Raw genomic sequence first — 27,183 nt, forward strand, 5'->3', positions numbered from 1 at the left:
ATACTTTATTGCAAAATATGCTAATGATTTTCTGAGCCTTCAGCAACTCGTAATATTCTTGCTAGTGGAATGTCTTGCCTCTGTGTTGGTGGCTGCTGACTGATCAGGGTGGTAGTTGCTGAAGGTTGGGGTGGCTGTGGCAGTTTCTTAAAGTAAGACATCAGTGAAGTTTGCTGCATCAATTGACTCGTCCTTTCAGAAAAGATTTCTCTGAATCATGCAGTGCTATTTGATAGCATTTTACCCACAGTAGAATTTCTTTCAAAATTAGAGTCAGTCCTCTCAACCCTTGGCACTGCTTTATCAACTAAGTTTATTAATCTTCTACATATTTTGTTGTCATTTCAGCAATGTTCACAGCATCTTCACCAAGAGTAGATTCTGTCTCAAAAAAAAAAAAACAACAACAACAACAACAAAAAACACTCTTATTACTCATTCAGAAGCAGCAGCTCCACATCTGTTCAATTTTTTTTTTTTTGAGACGGAGGTTTGCTATTGTTGCCCGGGCTGGAGTGCAATGGCGTGATCTTGGTTCACTGCAACCTCTGCCTCCCGGGTTCAAGTGATTCTTCTGCCTGAGCCTCCCAAGTAGCTGGGGTTACAGGTGCCCACCACCACGCCTGGCTAACTTTTTGTATTTTCAGTAGAGACAACGTTTCTCCATGTTGGCCAAGCTGGTCTTGAACTCCTGACCTCAAGTGATCTGCCTGCCTCGGCCTCCCAAAGTGCTGGGATTACAGGTGTGAGCCACTGCGCCTGGCCCATCTGTTCAGATTTTATCATGAAGTTGCAGCAGTTCAGTCACAGCGTCAGGCTCCACTTCTAATTCTGGTTCTCTTGCTATTTCCACATCTTTAGTGACTACTTCTGCTGAAGTCTTGAGCCTGTCAAAGTTATCCGTGAGGATTGGAATCAACTTCTCCCAATCTCCTGTTAATGTTGATATTTTGACCTCCTCTTGTGAATCACAAATGTTCTTAATGACATCAGGAATGGTGAATCCTTTCCAAAAAGTTTTCAATTTACTTTGCCCAGATCCATCAGAGGAATCACCAACTATGGCCTTACAAAATGTATTTCTTAACTAGTAAGACTAGAAATCAAAATGACTCCTTGATCCATGAGGTGCAGAATGGATGTTGTATTAGCAGGCATAAGAAAAACATGAATCTCCTTGTACCTCTCTATCAGAGCTCTAGGGTGACCAGATGCATTGTCAGTGAGCAGTAATATTTTGAAAGGAATCTTTTTTTCTGAGCAGTAGGTCTCCACAGTGGGTTTAATACACCAAGTACACCATGTTGTAAACAGATGGGCTGTGATAGAGGCTTCATTGTTCCATTTATAAAGCATAGGCAGAGTAGATTTGCCATAATTCTACAGGCCCTAGGATTTTCAGAATGATAAATGAACACTGGCCTCAACTTTCAGTCACCAGCTGCATTATCCCCTAACAAGAGAGTCATCCTCTTCTTTGAAGCTTCGTTTTCTTTATTTTTTTTTCTTTTCTTTTTTTTTCCTTTTTGAGACAGAGTCTCGCTTCGTTGCCCAGGCTGGGGTGCAGTGACATGAACTTGGCTCACTGCAACCTCTGCCTTTCGGGTTCAAGCAGTTCTCCCATCTCAGCCTCCTGAATAACTGGGATTACAGGCGTGGACCACCACACCCGGCTAATGTTTGAAGCTTTGAAGCCAGACATTGACTTATCCTCTCTAGCTATGAAAGTTCTAGATGGCATCTTTTGCCAATAAAAGGCTGTTTCATCTATTAGGTTGGTGCAGAAGTAACTTCAATGGCAAAACTACCATTACTTTTGCACCAACCAGATACATTGAAAATTCATTGTTTGTTGTAGCCATCTTCATTGATTGTCTTAGCTAGACCTGGATAACATGCTGCAGCTTCTCCGTCAGCACTTGCTGCTTTACTTTACACTTTTATATTATGGAGATGGCTTCTTTCCTTAAACCTCATGACCAACCTCTGCTAGCTTGAAACTTTTCTCCTTTAGCTTCTTCACCTCTCTCAATCTTCATTGAAATGAAGAGAGTTAGGGCCTTGTTCTGGATTAGGCTTTGGCTTGAGGCATGCTGTGGCTGGTTTGATCCTGTATCCAAACCAGCAAACTTTTTCCATATCAGCAATAAGGTTGATTTCTTTTTTGTGTGTTCACTGGAGTGGCACTTTTGATTTCCTTCAGTAACTTGACTGTTTGGTTCCAGAGGCTTAGCTTTCAGCCTGTCTTGGCTTTTGACATGCCTTCCTCGCTAAGCTTAATCTTTTTTACTTTTCAAACTCTGCATGTAGCATTTGACTTAATCATTTCTAAATTTTGACTAAAAGTGAGAGATGTGCGACTTTTCCTTCTCCCTGACTATTTAGAGGCCATTGTTGGGTTATGAATTGGCCTAATTTCAATGTAGTTGTGTTTCAAGGAATAGGAAGGCTGACACAGAGGGCGAGAGAAGAGGGAATGATTGATCAGTGGAACAGTCAGAACACATGCAACATTTCTTAAGTTCACCATCTCGTACGGGCAGAGTTCATGGCACCCCAGATAAATTACAATAGTATCATCAGAGATCACTGATCACGGATCACCGTAACAGATACAATAATAGTGAAAAAGAAATATTGCAGGAATTACCAAAATGTGACAGAGACACCAAGTTAGAAAGCTCTTGGAAAGTAGTGCCGATAGACTTGCTCGATGCAGGGTTCCCACAAACCTTCAGTTAGTAAAAAACCCGTATCTGTGAAGAGCAATAAAGCAAAGCGTAAGAAATCCAGGTATACCCGTATATGGAGTACTGAATTTTTGAGTGGCAAAATTCTCTTTAATGGTTATGAGTTGACCTAAGTGTTGATCCGTATGAGATTTCAATAGTAGTGTCTGATTAAATCAAGGGAAGACTAATGCTTTCCATCTCAGATGAACTCAGTTCTTACAATAGGCTTTGATCTCTTACTGGGCAATTCAGTGGTTCACCCATATGATTATCTCTTTGTTAACAAGTGAAAATGTAAGCTTCAGCATATTCACGTACCCTATTCTAAACTTACCAAATCTCTTTCTTAGCTTTTTTGTTCTGCCTGTCGAGTTCTTCTTGACTCTAGAGAGGTACCTTAAAGAGCTTGTACTAAATTTATTAATGTAAGAAACTACCTGACAATTGGATCCAGGATTGTTTTGTAATTCCGTTATTGGCAGGAGTTTTTGTGAATCCCTGAATATAGTTTATGGAAGTCCAAACTTATATTTTATTCATTTATTGATTAATGTTTACTGTGATCTGAGGTGTACTGTATAGGAAGGTACAAAACAGCTGGAGGGGCAGGATCCATGTCTACTTGTGGAGACATGTATAAAACAAAGAATTACATATGGTTTCATACACTAATCAGTGCTATAATGATTGATAGAGGAATGGAGATGTGTGATCAATATATAGATACATGGAAGAATGGAGGAGTGTGTATTTATACATAATATATACATGTATATGTATCATTACTGGGGTACAGACAATGATCAGGTTTTTCTCTTGGGGGTGAGGGCAACAGACTATTCCTAGAGGAGATAATGTTTATCTTGCATTTTGAAAACCACGTAGAAAAATCAGGTAGTTCTAGTATCAGCTCAAGAGGAGATGGTGATTATATTCTCCTGCTTCATTTTTCTCCATAGAACTTATCTCTGCCCTACACTATATTGATTCATTCATTTGTTCAATCACTCATTCCCTCCCTCCATCATTCATTTGTCTACCTTACTAGAATGTAAGCTCCATGAAGGCAGGGATTTGGTCTGTTTTCATTACTCTGTTTCCTCAGCAACTGGAAAAGTGCCTGATCTATGGTGGGAATTTGAACTCCTGTGTATATAGTGAATGAATAAACTTTGTGAGTAGTTGGTTTATTTATAATTTTCCTTTAGCTTATTAAGGATAGCTCCTTAGAATTTCCTCATAGTTTGCTTGATTTTTTTATTATACTTGAATAATAATTTTTTATTGTACTTGAGTCTCCTTGTACTTGAGTGATAACATGCCGCTTGCTGTACTTGACTGATAACATGCGATTTCCACAGTGTTATCTCATAGTATGTTGAGTCCCCATCATCTTACCTGAACTGATACAAACTCTAATGGTTTTCCATGTCTATATGCGAGTCCTCTTAAATTTTCATTGAAAGGTCAGGTCCTTGCATGCTGACACTGCCAACACTGGTACTGTTATTTATTTAAAGTGCAGAACTGGCCAGACCACTTCTGTGCTTAAAAATCTCCAATGGCTTCCATCTCTCTAGAATAAAATCTGTGCTCCTTAGGTTGGCACATAAACTGTTTTATAGCTTGGCTTCAGCTGTATAATGATGCATTTTCTTACCATCTCATGGTAGAATAAAAATGAGTCTATTCATTTTTCTTCATATCCATAGTGTCTGGCATGTAATACAGAATTCAGCAAATGTTTTTTGAGTAAATGAATGCATGTAAGTGTATATGAATGAATGGCCACAAAAATGTTTGCTGCTTAGATAAAAGATGATATAAGTAAATGAATGCATGTAAGTATGTATGAATGAATGGCTAAGAAAATGTTTGCTGCTTAGATAAAAGTTGGTATAAAACTAACCTAACACTAGCCTTTAAGACCAGTCTTTTCTTTATATAGCTGATTTGTCTTTTTCACTGTTTAGCTGCTGTATCCTCTGTCCTCCCTTTATTCTTTGTGAAGAAATCCCTCTTGGCATTTACAATGTCATTTTAGAAGTAATCCTAGTCCTCATGGCTTTCCTCTCTACGTGGCCATCTCTATACTGGATCTTTTCTGCTAGCTACTTTTCTTATTTTGTTAGGGATTTGTATGTGTGTGTGTGTGTGTGTGTGTGTGTGTGTGTGTGTGTGTGTGTGTGTGTGTGTGTGTGTGTGTGTGTGTGTGTGTGTGCGCGCGCGCGCGCGTGCGCATACATGTGTGTACCTTTTTTTTGTTTTGCCTACAAATTCCTACAAATTTAATTTGCCTACAAATTTAAGGTTTTGCATGTAATTCTGAAACTCTTAGGATTAAATGATTTCTACAGAATGCACACACAGACAACCCTGAGCTATCTGTTTTCAAATTGAAATGATTTTGATTGTGCTATTGTTTTTTTATATATGTCCTCTCTTTTCCCTTAAATATTTATGTACATTTAGATTGAAAATCTTCAAGAGCAGCTTAGAGACAAGGAAAAGCAGATGAGCAGCTTGAAAGAACGGGTCAAATCCTTGCAGGCTGACACCACCAACACTGACACTGCCTTGACAACTTTGGAGGAGGCCCTTGCAGAGAAAGTGAGTGGCTGGCCCCAACTCTCCACACACGTTTTCTGCTTTCTCATTAATCTAAGACTGGATATAGAATACAAAAGAAATCCCTGTGGGCACAAGGGAAAAGAGCTGCTGTGTGCTATTGCTGACATACGTAGTGTGAAGGGAAACATTTTTTTTAGATGGAGTCTCACTCTGTGCCCAGGCTTGAGTGCAGTGGCGTGATCTTGTCTCACTAAATTCCACCTCCCAGGTTCAAGCGATTCTCCTGCCTCAGCCTCCCGAGTAGCTGAGATTACAAGCATGAGCCACCATGCCCAACTAATTTTTTGTATTTTTTGTAGAGACGGGGTTTTGCCATGTTGGCCAGACTGGTTTTGAACTCCTGACCTCAAGTGATCCACCCACCTCGGCCTCCCAAAGTGTTGGGATTACAGGCATGAGCCCCTGCCCCTGGCCAAATTGCTCTGGTTTTCAAACTTCTTGAGTATCTGTTGACAGAAAGTTTTAATGATTTCTCTTTTCTTTACCTTCCTTTATATTTTAAGCTCAATATATCAAAATCTTTCCCATTCCCCCCTTTTTTGGTGTGTGAGCTGTGAGTTGTTTCCATTGCCTTATGGGCAACATGTGAATAATATATAGAGAAGAAATATTTGTTAGTTATTGTCCTTAGGGTGTATATATCAGCTTTTAGTTACCTGGAAATTGAATAAACGGAAATATTCCAAAAGAATACTTTAGTGATATCAAATACTAGTTGAGATTATAAGAAATGAAACCTTGGGATTCAAATGAATAAACCTACATCCTTGTTATGGCAAGATGAATAAGAAGGATGAATTATTTTAAAAATGTATTCTGGCCAGGCACAATGGCTCACACCTGTAATCCTAGCACTTTGAGAGGCCGAGGCGGGTGGATCACCTGAGGTCGGGAGTTCAAGACCAGCCTGACCAACATGGAGAAACCCTGTCTCTACTGAAAATACAAAATTAGCCAGGCGTGGTGGCACGCTACTTGGGAGGCTGAGGCGGGAGAATGGCTTGAACCCGAGAGGCAGAGGTTGTGGTGAGCCAAGATCACGCCATTACACTCGAGCCTAGGCAACAAGAGTGAAACTCTGTCTCAAAAAAAAAAAAAAAAAGTGGATTCTTTAAAAACTTACCATTGTCTTTTGAATATAGAAGTTTGAAATTCTGCTAAAAGCAGAATTACAGTCGTATAAGTGCAAAAGGGAATTTCTTCACATGTTGATATGTTCTCTCATCAGGAGCGGACAATTGAACGCTTAAAGGAGCAGAGGGACAGAGATGAGCGAGAGAAGCAAGAGGAAATTGATAACTACAAAAAAGATCTTAAAGACTTGAAGGAAAAAGTCAGCCTGTTGCAAGGCGACCTTTCAGAGAAAGAGGTTAAGCTCCCCAAAATGGAATTAGTTTGTTTGCTTAATCATTGCATGTGTCTGTATGTTGGTGTTTATATAATGCATGTAGAAAAGTAGTCGATGGAAAATTTTCTTAATATTCTTTTAGCAGGCTTTTGTGAATACCTTAAGGAATATTTCAGAAAGCTTTGCAGAGACATAGCGGATTGGTTCATTCATTTTCTAAGTATTACTCACTTTGTTTTATGTTGGTTTTTTACTTACTAATATTTTTATAGACCTAAAGTAACTGAAGCTCAGATACATTTGGAGAAATAGTGTGCTAAAGATAAGAAAGTTGACAGATAAAAGGAATATGCAAAAGGAGGAAATTTTATGTATAGCAACTGTCAAAGAACACAACAGCTATTAAATTAGGTGACTTAATATACTTTGATCTTGTTTTTGGAGAATCCTGTTAATATGACCTAAATAGCAAAGATGCCTCATGCTATGTAATCAGATGATGATAATGCATGAGCTTTAGCATCTTTCTGTGGATTTTCTTTCTAATATCTTTAGGCAATGTTATGGAAGTTTAAATTCCTAATTGAATTTTTCTTTTAATAGGGAAAAATGTGATTTTTTTTTTCTTTTAAGAGACTGTGTCTCACTCTGTTGCCCAGGCTGGAGTGCAGTGGCATTATCATAGCTCACTGCAGTCTTGGACTCCTGGGCCCAAGGGATCTTCCTATTTCAGTCTTCCATGTAGCTAGGATTATACGTGTGCACTACCATGCCCAGCTAAGTTAAAAAAATTTTTTTTTGTGAAGACAGGGTCTTGCTATGTTGCCCAGGCTGGTCTTGAACTCCTGGCCTCAAGTGATCCCCCTGTCTCAGCCTCCCAAAATGCTGGGTTTACAGGTATCTGGCCGAAAAATGTTTTCTGTTTAAGTTAATGTAGCTACTGAGGTTTGACTACTTACATTCACAAAGCTTGATCTACTTTGGTTTATTTTGTATTGACAGAACTCTTTACATCACTGTTCAATGGGTATTTCTTGAGAATCCATCTTATTTGTTAAGAGTTGAAAGCTAGAGCTAATATTGTTTTATATTTCATGAATGAATTTCCTTGAAATGGGAGTATGTCAGCATTTGGTACTAGAAAGGAAATTACAGCTACCACGATAAATTTAAAAATTTAAACCTCTATTTTGTTTATAATTATTTATTCTAGATGTGTGTTCCTTCTTTTAGGCTTCACTTTTGGATTTGAAAGAGCATGCTTCTTCTCTGGCATCCTCAGGACTGAAAAAGGACTCACGGCTTAAGACACTAGAGATTGCTTTGGAGCAGAAGAAGGAGGAGTGTCTGAAAATGGAATCACAATTGAAAAAGGTTAAAGAAAAATTTTCACATTTTTTTGCTTTGCCTTAAATAAGAGCATAGTAGATAACCTTAGCATGTTTATATGGAATAATTTACCAATGGAATAATAATCCACCAAAGTTTAAAATACCATGTATACCTGAATTAATTATCTTAGCATTCTTATCCTACTTTATTTTATTCAAGATAATCCCCAAATCTTTGAAAATTGACAGTTCAGAGAAAGATTAAAATATGCAACTCCCTTGTGGGTAAAATATGAGACCAGAGTGTAAAAATCTCTGTTACCTGATATTTTTCTTCCATTAGAATCAGACTTCTGCCAGGTATGGTAACTCGTGCCTGTAATTCCAGCTCCTTGGGAGGTTGAGGTGGGAGGATTACTTGATCAGGAGTTGGACACCAGCCTGTGCCACAGAGTGAGACCCCATCTCTTAAAAAAAGAAAAAACGGTGGCTCATGCCTGTAATCCCAGCACTTTGGGAGGCCGAGGCGGGCAGATGACGAGGTCAGGAGTTCGAGACCAGCTTGACCAACATGGCGAAACCCCATATCTACTAAAAACACAAAAAAATTAGCCAGGCTTGGTGGCGCAGGCCTGTAATCCTAGCTACTCAGGAGGCTGAGGCAGGAGAATCACTTGAACCCAGGAGGCGGAGGTTGCATTGAGCCAAGATCGTGCCACTGCACTCCAGCCTGGGCGACAGAGCAAGACTCCATCTCACAAAAAAAAAAAGAAAAAAAAAAGAATAAGTGGGAGCATATTTTCTAATTTAACATATGTAGTGAGGTCTGAGACTCAGAATAATTGTTAAATATCCTGTTTCAGATTTTATCTCATTTTGGAGAATGTTAATTTCCTAGCTTTTTTTTTTTTTAAAGACAGGGCACATATTGTCAGAAAGTTTTTTTTATTTGTTATATTTTTAATTTTTCTTAGCGACTTACTGGGCCTAGAATTTTGTTATCTTCACCTTCTACATTAGGGTCTATTTTTTGGTTTATAGCTTATGCGTAGATTTACATGAAGGACTATTTGGCGTATTTTCTTCTTGGAAACTATTACTGGTGTATTATTAGTGTTCTAATTTACATTTATTCAAAAGCCTGTGCTTATTGAAATTTTAAAAGTAGATTTCTTCTCTGTTTTGTTTGGAGTAGGAAATGACTGGTCTTCAGGTAATGATAATTGGAGTCATTTTTGACCTATCTATAGCTTAAGAATGTATATCCTGTATCTGAATATTGGCATTCCATGTCTTCAGCATGAGATAATATCCTCAGAATTTATTGAGGAAAGGATTGAAACTCAACTTTTGAGATATCAGATTTTTTTGTCTTTTTTTCTTTGTTTTTTAGAGACAGGGTCTTGCTCTGTCATCCAGGCTGGAGTGCAGTGGCATAATCATAGTTTACTGTGACTTCAAACTCCTAGGTATAAGTGATCTTCCTGCCTCATCCTCTTGAAGAGCTGGGACTGCAGACCCATGCCACAACACCTGGCTAAGTTAATTTTGAGACGGAGTCTCGCTCTGTCGCCCAGGTTGGAGTGCAGTGGCGCAACCTCGGGTCACTGCAACCTCCGCCTCCCGGTCTCAGGTGATTCTCCTGCCTCAGCCTCCAGAGTAGCTGGGTTTACAGGCGCATGCCGCTGCGCCCGGCTAATTTTTGTATTTTTAGTAGAGATGGGGTTTCACTATTTTGACCAGGCTGGTCTCAAACTCCTGACCTCATGACCCACCCGCCTCAGCCTCCCAAAGTGCTGGGATTACAGGCATGAGCCACCACACCTGGTCTTTTGTTTTTTTTAAATAGAGGGGTCTTGCCATGTTGCCTAGGCTGGTCTCAAACCCCTGCCTCAAGAGATCCTTCTGCCATGGCCTCCCAAACTGCTGGGAGCAAGGCCACTATGCTCAGCCTTGAGTTACCAGAATTTTAAAAATGCTTAATTCTTTTTTTTTTTCCTTGTAGAGTGAAATATTTATTTCTGTACTCTGATTTTTTTATTGAAGGTTTTTTTTTCACCATTTTTTTAACCGTTAATTTTCTTTCCCTTGATTATCTTACTCTTAAAACCATTTTCTGTACTTTTCTTTCTTCTTTTCTCCCTGATGCTTCTTACTGTCTTTGGCATCCTGGAATAGTGTGGAGCCCCTCATCCAAGCCAGCGAGTGACCTAGCCAAGTGTTGCCAGAAAGTCCCAGTTGATAGTTTTTTTTCTGGCTTTTGTGTGAATGACATTTTTATCACCCTATAGATAAATGAATATACTTAACCTTCTCATCTCTCCCTTCCCGAAATAGGAACTCTAGGTTTTGTTTTTTTTTGTTTTTTTTTTAATTTATATTGAGGTGACTACAAAATAGAAAGGCTTCTCTAAGACCAAAATTTTTCCTGAGACTTTGGAAACTGTTTGCGTTTCTGCTGCTTTTGCCTTGTTTTGTTCCTAGTGAATTTATTAATTCATTCAGGACTGCTTCTCTTTGCTTTTATTTCCACCGTGTTGTGGCTTTTAGCCACACCAGTTTAGGGTACAGTTTTGCTAACACATTAAAATATGTATCTGCCAATAGAGTCTTTTTGTAAAGGCCATGCTTAGTAACTGAATTTTGACAACTGATGAAACCTGAAACAAAAGAAATTCGTAGAGGACTTAATCTCGAAAGTACCTCTATTGCTTCCACAAAGCATTTAACAAAATTTACATAAACGTTTCTCTTTTGCTCAAAGTACTTTGAATCAGAGCTTTCCTAAGTATGTATGTTTGCCCCTTTAATATTTTTTGAAACCATTTTAAGGGACTAAATATGTTTTGTTGCTTATTGAATAAGGAAAAAAACTTGTCTTAGTCTTTACTTTCTCATTAAATAGGTTATGTGGTGAAAATGTTGATTTCTATGGGAATATGATTATCTGCATGGTTTTGTAATCTTACGTGTTTTACTATGATATGTATGAAATACAAAAGAACAAAATCTTTGCCTCCAGTGTATGAGTACTGAGGTTTTAATAATGTTAAAGGTAGGTGTTTTTCAGTAGAACAAGACCTGTGGATGGAGAGCTTAACCTTTAACTCAGTATTTTAAGGAGGATTATTCACTGTTACGTCAGCTTCTCTTGTCCAAAGGTGATATTTTATACAAATACTGTTATTTCACTAAAGTTTGCAGCTTTTGCTTCTGAATGTTCTTGACCTTTTCACATTCTAAAAGCAAGGTGTATGGAGTATCTGCATTTTTAAAGCATAGGTTAACGTATAGTTAGAACTTAATGGGTAAGAAAGGGGAGAAGAAAATGAAGGCATGAAATTAAACACCTTCATCCAGAAAATACCTTTCATATTGATACCATGATAAGTGACTCTGTGGACAGAAGAAACACTTACATCTTGAATTAAGTGTCATATTCCACAATTTAGAAATCCATTTTATCTTCATTTATTTTTTTGTGACAGAGTCTCACTCTGTTGCCCAGGCTGGAGTGCAGTGGCACAATCTCGACTCACTGCAGCCTCTACCTCCCGGGTTCAAGCAATTCTCATGCCACAGCCTCCCAAGTAGCTGGGATTACAGGTGTGTGCCACCACCCCTGGCTATTTTTTGTACTCTTAGTGGAGATGGGGTTTTGCCGTGTTGGCCAGGCTGGTCTTAAACTCCTGGCCTCAGGTGATCCACCCACCTCGGCCTCCCAAAGTGATGGGGTGACAGGCGTGAGCCAGTCACTGCACCTGGCTTAGAAATCCCTTTTAAAGGGATGTTTATAACACTGATTTGAAAAATATGCCTTTTTTTGAGTTTGTATTATAATTTATAAAGTTGTAAAGGTCTTTAAGGGGTTTAAAATTCTTAGAATTTTATTTTAAAGTACAAATTAACTCAGCAAGAGTTTAGATGTAAACTACTCTGATACAGAATTTGTTGTCATAAGGGAAGGGAAGGTTTATAGTATCTTTGTTTTTTTTTCCTAGCTTGATTTATTTTGTCTTTAAAGATTGTCATTTAGTATTCTTTTATTATCTTTATCATTATTATTTTATTTTTTTTTGTAGAGGCGAGGTCCCATTGTGTTTCCCTGGCAGGTCTTGAACTCCTGGGCTCAAGGAATTCTCCCAGCTTAGCCTCCCAAAGTGCTGGGATTAGAGACGTGAACCACTGCACCTGGCCTCATTTGATATTCTTAATAATCTTCCAGCTACATTTAATCTTGCACTTATATTTAATTACTGATTAATTTCTCTTCTTCCCAATCATTTTTCTTTTCCTACCGTTTAGGCCTGTGGGCTGTTTTAAATCAAATGGAAACTAGCACACTGCTTTTGCATATTCATTTTTTCTACAAATAATTGAGTTTTTACTCTGTCAGTTACCACACTGTGCACTGAGGATATATAGTGGTGGACAAGACAGACCTGTCCCTTGACTTATATAATTTATAGCCTCTATCAGGAAGATAGACACTTAAAAAGGTAATCGTAGTAAATCACATGGTGTGAGGGAAGCTTATATCAAGGAGAACTAACTTAGGTCAAGGTCATGGAGAACCTTCTAACAAAAGCGACACTTTCTAAGCTGAGACCTCAAAGTAAGGACTCACCAGCATGTATGAAGGCCCAGAATGCTGATATGCAGTAGTTATATTTGTGCAGTTATAATAAATAATTTATAATAAATTATTAGAAATCAGAATTATCTCAGTGACATTAAATGGCAGCTGGCCTTCACTTTTGTTTACACAATCATCTTTTGTGCCCCTACATCAAGCTGCCTCCTATTGCCTATTTCGTCACCTTCTTTCTTTGTAGATACTAAGAATTTTCTCAGTTACTTCTGCTTTTGTTTGCATCTTCAATCTCTTCCCCTTTGTTGTCCCCTCTTTATGTGTAATATGATCAGCTTTCTATTGAAATATCTCCTGATCTTGGTACTCCTTATGGTCTTCTTCCCTCTCTCCTTTTCTATTAGATATATTTATAGCCTTCTCCTGCCCATGAAGGATTGACTGCTACAGGAATTTCCCTCCTACAATTAACAACCCAAAAACTGGGAAACCACGTGAAACAACTGATTTTAGACATTGGACAAGATTCAGTGCAGAACAGTGCTCTCTTCTTACCTTCCAAACTTATATGATTTTTGTTTCTTAAAATATACTTCATATGTGTATCAAGGTTAAGGGTTAGGGAAGCCTATATTTAAGACATAAAAGATTTTTTTCTACACGTGTGAAGCCTTAAATGAACTTGGGAAAGGACTTATCTTAAAAGTATAGCTGTTACTTTCACCAAGCGTTTAATACAATTAAATAAACATTTCTCATTTACTGAAGGTACTTTGCTTCAGAGCTTTCTGAAATATTTCCTAAGAATATATATTTTCTCCTTTAATATTTTTTCAAACCATTTTAAGGGACTAAATATATTCTGTTGTCTGTTGAATAAGAAAAAATAAAACATCTAAGCTTTTGTCTTCTCATTAAGCACATTATACATACATGGCTTTAGAGATTCCAGAAGACAGCTAGGGACTTGAAAATTAGTTTGTAATTATTGAAACTGTTTTGTATTCCAAAATGCATTAACAATATTAGTTGACTTTTGTAGGATCCTGAATAAAAATTTTTTTCTCAGATCTTAGTGTGGTTCTTTTAAAAATATTTTTCTCAAACAATTTTTTTTTCCAATAGAGATGGGGCCTTGCTGTGTTGCCCAGGCTGGTCTTCAACTTATGGCTGCAAGCAGTCCCCCTGCTTGGGCCTCCTATAGTGCTGGGATTACAGGCTCAAGCCACTGAGCCCATCCTTAAGTGTGGTTCTCGATTTCTGAATTCATTTGTTTGTCCCATATTATTTTGTAAATTCTCTAATCCTTGCATGAGGGAGGTACCTGTGTGATGGTAGCAGCTATTTTCTTAACCTAACTCACATTTTTATGGCATCACACTCACAGTATCTGTATGATTCTAGAAGCCCAAGGCCATGTGAGTCACACATGTTAGGTAAAGCAGCATATAGGAAATGGAAATGGAGATGGAAGTTAGGGTCTAGTGGGAGTTAGGTCTCTGCACTGGTCCGGCTATACAATCAGCAGTGAGTCCCTGGTGTTGCCTTTTGATATTCTCTTGGAGAGATCAATAACAACAGTTCAATGACTGTTAGTTTGTCTCACTAAACTCTGAAGCATCTTTTGGCTTATGATGGTGTTTGATTTAATAATATTCAGAGATGTGTTAATTAAAACTAATCTACTTGGAAGCTAAGATAATTCTCCATTTATTACTAATATTTGTCTATATAATACTTAAGCAGATAAAAACCTTATAAATTACAAACTAACTGTTAGATATTTGATAATTCTGTACTTAAATTGGAATATAAATCATTGTTTGGGACATGGTTTGCCCATTGACACCTGTGTGTATCTGATAGGATTGAAATGCTTTTCTTTGTAGGCACATGAGGCAGCATTGGAAGCCAGAGCCAGTCCAGAGATGAGTGACCGAATACAGCACTTGGAGAGAGAGATCACCAGGTACAAAGATGAATCTAGCAAGGCCCAGGCAGAAGTTGATCGACTCTTAGAAATCTTGAAGGAGGTGGAAAATGAGAAGAATGACAAAGATAAGAAGATAGCTGAGTTGGAAAGGTAAGAAAGTGAAGCTGATTGGGGCTTATGAGGTTAAAGTATGGTTTTAAAAGTATGCTTTTGGGGACATACTTTTTCAGTGTATCTAACTCTGAATTTAGGTTCTCGAATTCTTGCTATTACTGTATTAGCTGCCTTTTTTCTAGGTCAGTGTACGTTCTTTGTTGCGGTGTCTGAAAGGCAACATAGAATGGGAATAAATTGGGAAGCTATGGGCTGTAACATCATTGATTGGCAAAAAAGAGAGTATTCATTAATTTAAAATTAAAGTTTTTTTTACTGGCAAATCAAGAGAGGACAAATGTCTACTTTTTAATTTCTCTATATAATGATCAAATGATCCTCAAACAAAGGAGTTAATCTTTTATCACTGGTTTAGACCTTTGTTGTTGAGCTAATGCTCTGTTGGGCTATAAATTTTTAGACTTTTCACAGTTTTTATTGTTGAAAAGCACGCTGTTACTTCAGTGCATTAGATCAAAATTAGGAGGAGAGACACTTTGAGGACAATTTAGGAGCCACGGATATGTTTTTTATGAAGCTGTCTCTGACTTGGAATTCTTCAAAATATTCTGTGTTTGAACAGATCTAGGCAGACAGGTCTCCTATAATTTTTTTGGTGTGTTTCCTTATTATTTTATGCTAAAGGTCAAGCATGTGCCTCTTGACCCCTTCTTTTACACCACATATTTAACATAAATGTAAAACTGTGCAGAAACAACTCTGCCAGTAGAACTTTGTTAATTACCTGTATTCTGAACAGCCAGAAAGACTGACAGTGACAGAATGGGGTCACTAATCTACTTGGCCTTTTGAGGACTGATCCTTAAGAATAATTTTTTGTTTTTTTATGATCTTGAAGGCTGAGAAGTATTAGAGTACTTCCATAAATTTTTTCTAAGTTTTAAAGTTTTGGGGTTAGTGGTAGACTTGATACTGTCCTCTGAAGGTATTATTTTTTCCTATTCTATAGTCATAGAATTTTAATTTTCAAGAAACCAAAACTATAAAGTCTAACCTTCACAGTTCTCCTTCACTGTACTGAAAGTGTAAATAACACGGGCTGATTAGCTGCTCGCTTATTTCCTCTTATTTTGGTATTAGCGCTACTCATTTTGTTCAGTTCTGGATAAGATATATGGATAAAATTCTTTAAGTTAGAATTTTAAAATTACCATAGCCTCGAGATTAGATTGTGTGCATTTTTTATGTCTTCATTTTTGCACTGCACCCTTCCCCACAACACACACATGCACACATGTGTATATACCCCTCACCCATTACGTGCTTACGTGAATACATGCCTCTCTTTGCTTTTGGAAAGGCTTGAAATCTGCAACAGTACTGCATAGATACAAAAATGCAGTGCTTTTGATTGATTAGTGACTTCCCACTAAATATATTTCAGAAAAGAAATTCCTTGAATAAGTTTTATTTTATGGTTTGATTTCTTATTAGAAATCTACATTTGAAATTATTGCTTGCTATTTCAGGCAGCTTGCTTGAAAATGTTTTTGACTCATTTTTGGCACCAATATTGATTTTGGGAGATGGATGTGAACTGAAGGAGAGTAAGAAATAGGACTAAGTCTGTATTTGATATCCAAAGCACACCAAATAGCAGCTTTTATTAGCCACTGTATTTCTCACATTTTGAGAAAGAGTTGTAAATGATCTACTCTTTCCACAGAATGTAACTCTTATAAAAGTTGGAAAAAGCACTGTAGAGTTCTGTCCTCTGGCCCTATTGCATTATAATTTTGTTTTAGGATTCAACACAGTTTCTTGGCTACTGGAAAAAAAAAAAAAAAGGAACAGCTTTCATAACTCAGCTTTTGCTACCAGCTTTGTAGTTTGTTACTTGGTAACATAGTTTAAGATGTTGAATAAACAGTAGAATCATGGAATTTGTGAAAGTGATCGAGCATGGCATTTTATGGAAGAGGAAACTGAGGCCCAGAGAAGTTATTGCTGAAGTGACACAGTGGTTGAGCCAGAGCTAATAGAATGGGGTTTGTAAATTCCAGATCAATTTTCTTTCTGTTCTGCCAGGGCTAGTTATGTTCTTCTTGGACTTCCTGGCAACTGTTATTTGAAGACTCCTTACCCTTAGGTGATTTATTCTTTTACCCCGTCTGGACCCAATGTCTTAAGTAGAAGTGGTTATATTTAGTATTATGGCTTGCTTACAAACTAAGGTAGATTTTAGTTTCACTTATGCCCTTGAATGCCATTTTTATAAACTGAGCTCTGCTTATTTTAGGAGATAATCAGTGCATTCTTTGTCAAAGACAGTTGGGATTATGTTATACCTCTTGTTCCCAGATTTAGTACTCATTTGCATGTGTGTGGCTGCTGTGTTTCTTACTAATCATTTGCTTCTTATGTTGCCATTCCACTGTTTCCTATGCCTGTGTCTGTCTCCCTGTAGTTTATCATTTGAGTTTCTTCATTTTTCTTTTTGTCTTACCATGGTCCTGTTCCATTGGGGTTTTTGGCGTCTGTGTGTTTATATGTGTATGCTCCTTCTGCCCCTTGGCCATGGCTGTTTCTCAGAAAGCCAGTCTCGTGCAAATTGTACCCTCCATGCCAGGTTTCTGTCCCTGTACCATCAGGGGGTTTTGTTTGGGACTTCCTGGGAAAGTGAGCATTAAGTAAGGTTACAGTCTTATACTAGAGTGAATTGCTGCTGCTGCTCTTGCTACTGCTGGGGCTTGTTTGGAATTTTGCTTGATCAGAGTTAAAGAACAGCTGATTATATGTCAAGTTGTACTGTACCTCTTTAGGTATCCTGCTTTTTGATACAGTCAGTCTGTGTTCGTTCTGGTAAAGTTCTGATATTGCTAGTTGTGATTGTTTTAGTCTTTGTTTTAGTCTTTAAATAGTTCCTCAGCTAATGTAACTGTAGTGCCACACTGTAGATTCAGCATGTAGAATTAATTTCTTAAGGGTGTTCAGCAACCCGCTAAGTGCAAAAATGAAAGGAGACTGTTACAAAAATTGAACTCAAGAAAATCCTTAGTATTCTTTGCATTTTATAGTGCTTCTTATAAAAGGATCTCCAATATTAAATGGTTCCGATTGTATTATGAAGGATTCCCAGGCCTGTTCTTTGTGATCTAAAGAAATAAATAAATAGGTCCTTCCCATGTTGGCTGTTACAGAAAATAAGAGTTCTTGTCAGAAGATGATTTAGTGTTGTCCTACTCTCTTGACCCACTGCAATTTTAAAAAGAAGATTGGATAAGCCCATTAATACATCTGTAAATATAAAATATTTTCCCCAATTAAATCTAAGAAGTAGTACTTCTAAATTCATGTTCCATACTGTGGTGCATATTAGTTGGAATTCAGTGAGAAGCAGAATTAGTAGGATATATATATATATATATACACACACACACACACATATATAGAGATAGATAAATACATATATACACACACTCATATATAAACACACACAAGCATACATATATTATGAGATTTATACGTATATTTATATATATTAATATATGCCTACATATATTAAGAGATTTATTACAGAGAATAGTCTTGTAAAATCGTGGGGCTGGCTAAGCAAGACTGAAATCCCTGTGGCAGGCTATCAGGAAGAGAAGATCGTGAGCAGGATGGAACCTGTTGCAGGCACAAGCCAAAGCTGTGGTCCACAGGCAGAATTTCTTTTCTCTCCTGGGAAACCTCAGCCCTGTTTTAAAATCTTTCCAAAGGATTCATTTATGCCCATTGGGATAATCCAGGATAGTCTTTTTTACTTAATTTGATTAGAGGCTTTAATTATGTCAGCAAACTACCTTCACAAGCACCATCTAGATTAATATTTGATGGAATAACTGGGCACTGTAACATAGACAAGTTAATATTTCAAAAAAGTCATCATCTGATGGTTCTGGATAGTATACAAATAAACAAACAAACCAGAGCTTGAAAAGTCGTTAGATAAGTAGATAAATTTAGAGTAGCCTCAGGAACCCTGAATGTAACTGAGAATTTCTCTCCTAAAATGAGCATATTAGAGTTTCTATTTAGATTGATAGTGACTAGGCTTTTCTTTGCTGTCATGTTTAAAATACTTAGAGTGGCTGGGTGCAGTGGCTCACGCCTGTAATCCCAGCACTTTGAGAGGCCTGAGGCAGGCGGATCACCTGAGGTCAGGAGTTTGAGACCAGCCTGGCCAACATGGTGAAACCCCGTCTCTACTAAAAACACAAAAATTAGCCAGGCATGATGGCACATGCCTGTAGTCCCAGCTACTCGGGAGGCTGAGGCAGGAGAATCGCTTGAACTCAGGAGGTGGAGGTTGCGGTGAGCCAAGATCATGCCATCGCACTCCAGCCTGGGTGACAGAGCGAGACTCTGTCTCAAAAAATGAATAAAATAAAATAAAATAAAATAAAATAAAATAAATAAAGTACTTAGAAGCGTACTGGAGGCTGATACAGGATTGCTTGCTGTCTGCTTTTTCACTCACGCTGTCCATCTTAGCTGAATGTTCCCATGTTATAGCACCACCCTGGGAACATTGTCCTCTGTGCCGTATATTGTATTGTGCCTTATAATTTTGCTTTTTAATGTGCTTTGTTACCTTTTTTCTAATACCATGACTAACGGATTCACAGAGTTTAGTGTTTGCAGCAGAAATACTCAATTTTACTCTAATATGAGGTTGTTAGATTCAATATGCCATTCAAAACTTGTATTCAGAGAATGGCAACCATCTGATTTTCATATAATTTAGATAACAAAGGTTGCCTTTGGTTTATCAAAGTTAGAAGTTTTCAGTGATCCAAAGAATAGTAGAGTCTATTATTGTGTGATCTAAAGATTAATAGGAATTGTGGATTTACTATATTTCCTGATTTGAGGGAATATAAGAACCGGGATTTTAATGGATATAGATTTTTTTGGGGGTGGGGGCAGGGTGTGTTTTGAAATTCAGCCAAGTGATTATTTATGGGATAGTTGAGAAAGACCTGTCTGATAAAGTTATTGATATGTGAGCAGCGATTTGAAGGAGGGGCTGTATAAGAAGTCTGCAGAAGCCCCTAAAAAAACCTCAACAACTTTGAGGCATAATTTACATACAATAAAATGCACCCATTTTAAGCTGATTGTTTGAGCTTTGACAAATCTATACACTTACGTGACTACCACCATGATCAAGATATATAGAACATTTCCTCACCCCCAAAAGTTCCCTTTTGCCCCTTTACAGCAAATCTCTTCCCAACCCTAGTCCCAGCCTCTGCAGATCTGAGACCTACTTTTAAAATTAATTTTATACATTAAACTTCAGTTTCTCCCTTTTGCCTTAACATTTAATTTTCTACTTTCCCATTCTAACATAACCACAAGTATGTGTAATTCCCTATTTCCTCAGCTCCAGAAGTAGATTGAGATTTTTTAAAGCCAATCAGGATAATAGCATTCTCTTTCTTAGTGACTAGTTTCGCATTGAGCACATATGCATTAGTGATTGGAAGGAAAAACCACAGGGAGGCTTCGGGGAATGATTTTCTTATAAGACAGACTTGCAAGAAGAAAGATGACCCCTTTCTCCTGAACATTATCTTGTCGGGATGTGATACCCATAATTGCTGCAGCTACTTCTGCCAACCTAAGATGAAGCCAGCGTCCAGAGAGTGACAGTTAACAAAACCTCAGCAAAGCAGAGTTGGAACTGAAATGGACTATTCCTGAAACTGCCTCTGTGCTGCTTGTTATGTGAGATAGGACAATTTCTGATTGTTTAAGCCAGTTTGAATGAGGATTCTCCGTTACTTCCAACCCAGTGCATTCAAATGGATATAATTATATACTTATTTCTGCCCTCCCCCCCCACCTTTTTTTTTTGTAATGGAAGCAATCATTCTGAAAAGAGTTAAAGTTTTTTGGTAAGTCAAATAAGGATCAATGCTGCTGAAAGCCGGGACAACACAGGAGCCCTGACCAAATTGGGATTTCTTTGTCTACCTAATACCTTCCAAATCAAAAAATAATTTCCCTAGTATTTTAATTACTCCCCCAAATCAGGAATAACTTCCTCACTGTGCTGATTTTGGTTCTTTGAAAATAAGGTGGTAATTTGAGGGTAATAGTTAAACCAGTCATAGATTATTCTATGCCATTCTTTTCAAATCAGCCCACTCAGGTATCAGTCCTGCTTTTCCTTTGTCGTAGTCCTCTTTATTCTCCTTTGTCTCTGCCTCCACCTCATCCCCCACCCAAATGCCTGGAACAGATCTCACCCTTTCGTCTTTTGAGAGGAATACATATAGCAGATTTTTGCCTCCGACTAGGCAGCTACTTTAAAGGGGGATGTATTTTGAATCTAAGGAAGATACCCAAAAATTGTAATGCAATTTGTTTAGTTATATTTGTTCATTTTAGCTGCCCTGTCTACATCATGACTTTTTGGGTTGGGGGGGGTATGTGTTGGAAAGGTTTCTTATGTAGTTTTTTTTTTTTTTTTGACAGAGTCTCACTCTGTGGCTCAGGCTGGAGTGTAGTGGCCTGATGACAGCTCACTATAGCCCAGACCCCCCGGCCTCAAGCGGTCCTCCTACCTCGGTGTCTTGAGTAGGTGGGACCACAGGCACGCACCACCATGCCCAGCTAATTGCTTAATTGTTTTCTAGGGCTGGTGCCTCACTATGCTGTCTAGGCTGGTCTTGAACTCCTGGGCTCAAGTGATACCCTCGGCCTCCCAAAGTGCTGGGATTACAGGCATGAGCCACCACACCTGGTGCATGTGCGCACGCTATTTCTCTGTCTCTCTCTCTCTCTCTCTCTCTTCTCTGTCTGGCTCTCTCTCTCTGGCTCTCTCTCACTCTCTCTACATATATATATATATATATATATATTTTTTTTTTTTTAAAGACAGATTTTCCCTCTGTCACCCAGGCTGGAGTGCAATGGTATGATCTCAGCTCACTGCAACCTCCACCTCCCGGGCCCAAGCGATTCTTGTGCGTCAGCCTTCCGAGTAGCTGGGAATACAGGCATACACCACCATGCCCAGCTAATTTTTGTATTTTTAGTAGAGATGGGGTTTCACCATCTTAACCAGGGTGGTCTCGAACTCCTGGCCTCAAGTGATCCGCCCGCCTTGGCCTCCCAAAGTGCCGGGGTTACAGGGATGAACCATTGTGCCTGGCCTAGATTTTTGTTATACAGATGTTTGAGGTTAAACAACTGGTCCTGTATTACATAAGTAGGTAGCAGAGTCATGCCTAACAATTCCAGTGTCCGTTTCTCCTTCCTGAAAAGAAATCCTTTTCAGGTGTTCAGTTTTCATTAATGACCTCACCTCCTAGAAGAGGAGGGTGTAGACAGCTAGACGATTCAGAGTCTGTTCACTTGAGGATCTTACTGAGGCCACAGTCTTTCCCACGTGCTGGAATGCCCACTTACAGGACAGGTACTGCGGAACTGGCATGTGGGTTGTTTTGCTGCTAGGGGCCAGTTTTTCTACACATGTACTTTTTAGTGCTTCTCTCAGTCTGGACTCAGTTAAAGGGATACGTCAGGCTCAAAGAGACTAAGACTCCATCAATACAGAAGCTATTGTCATTTCATTTATAGATTATGCTAGCATTGGCGTTTATCTATAGCTTGTCTAATAGCTAGAAATTCCAGCGATGAAATTTTAGTTCCTTAAGGTCTGGTTGAGCTCTACTGGAAGGTATCACTTAACATACCACAGAGGCTGGTCATCCCAGTTATCATGTGCCCAGAATGTAGTAGTATCAGAAAGAAAAGACTTGTTGAACTTTGGACTGTTTTTTTTGTTTTGTTTTGTTTTGTTTTTGTTGCCTTTTTTTTTGAGGCAGGGTCTCTCTCATCCAGGGTGGAGTGCAGTGGCACGATCACTGCTCACTGCAGCCTTGACCTCTTGGGCTCAGGTGATCCGCCCACCTCAACCTCCTGGGTAGCTGAGACTAGAGGCGCATGCCAGCATGCCCAACTAGTTTTTGTATTTTTTTTGTAGAGATGGGTTTTTGCCAGATAGCCTAGGCTGGTCTCGAACTCCTGGGCTCAAGTGATCCATCTGCCTCTGCATCCCAAAGTGATACGATTACAGAGGTGAGCCACTGCAGCCAGCCCTGAAATTTGGACTCTTAAGTCTTTGGTCTTTCCATGTTCGAAGCCAATATTAAATGATAGTAGCTTGGGAGGTTATTTGGTTGGAAGGCTAATAAGTAATTTTGGATCCTAAACTATTAATACTAATTTCAGGTCCTCCAACTCTAGTAGAGAGATACAGAATACAGAGGGAAGGCCAAAATATTGCACTGCTACAATTATTCTGAGAAAGATAGGAGAACTGGAGATCAGTTTTGTTGTTCGTATATACATAAAATTCTTAGGGCTAGCCTTGTGAGTAGTTATGATGGAGGTAACTTTGTTTTTCTGTTTTGTGGTGGTTAATTTTATCTTCTTTGCTAACCATCTTTTCCATACCTCATTGTATTAGTTCGTTCTCATGCTGCTATAAAGACATACTTGAGACTGGGTAATTTATAAAGAAAATAGTTTTAATTGGCTCATGTTTCTGCGGGCTGTACAGGCGTCTGCTTCTGGAGTAGCCTCAGGAAACTTACAGTCATAGCAGAAGGTGAAGGGGAAGCAGGCACATTTACATGGCCGGCAGGAGAGAGAGAGCCAGCAAAGGGGGAGGTGCTACACACTTTCAAACAACCAGATCTTGTGAGAACTCTATCACAAGACAGCACTAGGGGGATGATGCTAAACCATTACAAACCACCCTCATGATCCAGTCACTTCCCACCAGGCCCCACCTCCAACACTGGGGATCACAATTCAACATGAGATTTGGGTGGGGACATAGAGCCAAACCATGTCACTCATCTGGAACTATTAGCTCTTGGCTTTTACATCATGATTAAACTTTAATTTTGTGGACTACCAAGACAACCTAGTGTGTATTTATAGTATTGTTTTTAAGGGAGTTATATTTTGATTTATAAACAACTGACTTTGTTAAAAAAAATGTTATGGCCAGGCACGGTGGTTCACGCCTGTAATCCCAGCACTTTGGGAGGCTGAGGCAGGTGGATCACCTGAGGTCAGGAGTTCGAGACCAGCCTGACCAACATGGTGAAACCCTGTCTCTACTAAAAAATACAAAAAAAAAATTAGCCGGGCATGGTGGCAGGCACCTGTAATCCCAGCTGTTTGGTAGGCTGAGGCACAAGAATTGCTTGAACCTGGGAGGCAGAGGTTGCAGTGAGCTGAGACTGAGCCATTGCACTTCAGCCTGGGCAACAAGAGTGAAACTCCCATCTCAAAAAAAAAAAAAGTTATGTAATCTGTTCATAGGATTTGGGCTAAATTCTGAGCATACTAAGAACACCCTTGATTAAAAACAAAAATCAACAAGATTAGCCCAAATCCTATGAACAGATTACATAACTTTTTTTTTTTTTTTGGAACACAAAGAATGAATGAGGTCATTTTCCTATCATGCCGATAGTGATTTTTAATCTGGGAGTGTTATTTGCACGTGTGTATGTGTAAGAGAAAGAGAACTTTTCTGATGGCATTTGGGAAAATAGCTGCTAGGCTTCAACTTAATGCCTAAAGATTATTGCCTTTTGAGTTTTTAAATTTTCTTTTAAAGATTTTACAAGTAGTTTCTAAAATTTTTATACAGTGAAAATGGAGGTTTTTATTTTTCATAAATCTTCTAAAATGTGTTGGCAAACTTGAACTAGTTTATAGGATGATATTACCAATTTTTGGCTTGATAGCAGTCGAATTTTGAAGATGAATGCTTTTTTTCTTATCTGTCTTTTCTTACTCTTTTTCTCTTTGACTGAAAGTTTTGTTCCCTTTATTTGTTTGTGGGAATCTGACCTATTTTAAATGTTACTTTTTTTGAAAAAGAAAACTTTACTGACCTCCTTTCACTAGTAATCTCTCTTTCCTTTACTTGTGCTTTTCCAGTAGTACCTATCACATTCTGTCCTGTGACTGTACATTAGAGAGACCAATGTATATATGTTATAAAAGAGAAGCAGCACTCTTTTCTCATTCTGCTATCTAATCATCTCACATTTCCTTTTCTTTTTCTTTTTTTTTTTTCTGAGGTGGAGTCTCTCTCTGTCGCCCAGGCTGGAGTGCAGTGGCACGATCTCGGCTCACTGCCAGCTCCGCCTCCCGGGTTCACACCATTCTCCTGCCTCACCCTCCTGAGTAGCTGGGACTACAGGCTCCCGCCACCACAGCCGGCTAGTTTTTTGTATTTTTAGTAGAGACGGGGTTTCAGTGTGTTAGCCAGGATGGTCTCGATCTCCTGACCTCGTGATCCGCCTGCCTCGGCCTCCCAAAGTGCTGGGATTTCAGGCATGAGCCACAGCGCCCAGCCCACATTTCCTTTTCTTACCATTGCCCATAATATTCAGACCCTTTAGAAATTAAAAAGAGAGATTCAGTAGTCTCCCATACCTTGATATTATATTGAAAATATTTTTATATTTCTTTTATATGTACATAGTATGTTTACACATGTACATGTTTATATATGCATACATATATATTTGCACATGTTTTTCCTTCTGTAAAAATGTAAGTACATTCATCTGCCTATATTCTTATACAATTTAATATAATTCAGTTGAATTACTTTTAGATTTGTAGATTAAACAAAAGTGTAGATAACTTTCCCTTTCTCCTTTTTGTCACAATGAAATGCCATTTCTGACCTTGTTTTTGTATTTTAACATCTCTGAAATTTGGATACACATACAAGTAAATGGCATGGTATAATCTAATTGGTATAACTTTTTTTCTTTCTCAGTAATATAAAATACTTTTTACTATGATGTGTCTTCTATCCTTGGTGAATTGATGTTAAGAATGCATTCAAAGAGTGAATAAAATTGTTTTGTTGAATGTGGGAGTAGGAGAAAGTAGTATTTCTAAATTAAGATTATTTTGTCATATATTTCATTTTAAATGTACGTGTAGTAACCAAGTGAATGTATTTACTAGTATAAATTGTAAATCAGATATTTGACTGGTTTACCTATATGCTGAGTTTATTTACGTTGACCGAAAACGGTTTCTTTTGGACCATCTCATTGGCAAAATGGGCTTTATGATATTACTTTATGCTAGTATCACATTATATTCAGGCATCTATTGCATAGTGTAACCTGAAAATGTAAACCTAGGTATTTAGTCTTTATTCTTGTAAATATTTTTCCTTAAATTTTGAATTGATAGTCATTTACTGTGTCTTCAAAGATCTACCATATAGAAATTAAGCCGTATGCAAGTTTGACATAAACTGCTATATAATTCATGAGGAAAGTGTCTCTTTAGAGGAAAATATTCTTACTTTTAAATTTATGGATATGCATCTTCAATCCATGAAGTATAGTGTCAGAGAATATGCTCTTAATGTGGTTAGAGTGGAAGAGAGATGACTGGGGCTGCGGATGGTGGCTCAGAGTAATTATATAATGTGTGCTCTTGCTTGAGGGAGAATGGTCTGTGTTTAAAAAATGAAAAAACTGAAAAGGAAAAGAAAGATGCCAGCATATTACAACTGAAGATGACTGGTTCTTTATCTGATCCTGCTTGCTTCAGCTTGCTTTCTGGGGAAGCTGCTTGTTTCTTTCTTCTTCCTCCTTGATGAATATCATAGATTTCCTTTAAAAGGAGAATAAGTTACAAAGCTTTTTGTAGTCAATTCTGTTAGGTTATTTTCCCAAAGTTTCCTGTGGGCACAACACCTTATAGTTTGTTACTGTGGTCTTACAGGAATCTGTGTTTAATGGCTACTGTAATGTTTTACCTAAAAGTATAAACATTAGGATTACATATAATTCGATGTACAGATTTTTTTGCCTAAAGTTATTTCCCAAGAGTTACAGTTTAGCCGGACGTGGTGGCTCATGCCTGTAATCCTAGCACTTTGGGAGGTGAAAGTGGGTGGATTGCTTGAGCCCAGGAGTTCGAGACCAGCTTAGGCACATGGCGAAACCTCGTCTCTACAAAAAATACAAATATTAGCCAGGTATGGTGGTGTATGCCTATAGTCCCAGCTATTTGGGAGGCTGAGGTGGGAGGATCACTTGAGTCTGGGAAGTAGAGTTTGCAGTGAGCCAAGATTGTGCCACTGCACTCTAGCCTAGGTGACAGGTGAAGCCCTGTCTCAAAAAGGAAAAAAAAAAAGAGTTGTAATTTGACGCTAAAGTGAAATATGATTCATGAATAATAAAGTAGGTAAAAATTAAATTAATAATTAAAGTTGCTTTCTGGCAGGAATGCATTCCATTTTTTCCCATGGATTTACCTGTGTGTTATATAAAAACTTGCATACAAAGAAGACTCAGTTAATGTCCTTGTTCATCTAAAATTATTTTGACTTCCTGTGTCACGACCAATGAGATAAAAGGATCATTGGGAACAATCATTTA

At 38.2% G+C, this 27,183-nt stretch overlaps 1 protein-coding gene across 23 annotated transcripts in view; it reads left to right on the forward strand.

Moving 5' to 3' along the window:
* ERC1 (ELKS/RAB6-interacting/CAST family member 1) overlaps positions 1-27,183 on the forward strand; it is a 519,708-nt gene that overhangs the window by 188,624 nt on the left and 303,901 nt on the right. For all 23 annotated transcript variants that reach the window (XM_063694551.1, XM_055357508.2, XM_055357510.2 and 20 more), the window contains 4 exons: positions 5,205-5,342; positions 6,592-6,732; positions 7,945-8,085; positions 14,523-14,716. In XM_063694551.1, coding sequence (XP_063550621.1) covers positions 5,205-5,342; positions 6,592-6,732; positions 7,945-8,085; positions 14,523-14,716 — 614 coding nt within the window. The remainder of the gene's footprint in view (positions 1-5,204; positions 5,343-6,591; positions 6,733-7,944; positions 8,086-14,522; positions 14,717-27,183) is intronic.

This window comes from Gorilla gorilla, chromosome 10, assembly GCF_029281585.2.
Source record: "Gorilla gorilla gorilla isolate KB3781 chromosome 10, NHGRI_mGorGor1-v2.1_pri, whole genome shotgun sequence".
Taxonomy (NCBI): domain Eukaryota; kingdom Metazoa; phylum Chordata; class Mammalia; order Primates; family Hominidae; genus Gorilla; species Gorilla gorilla.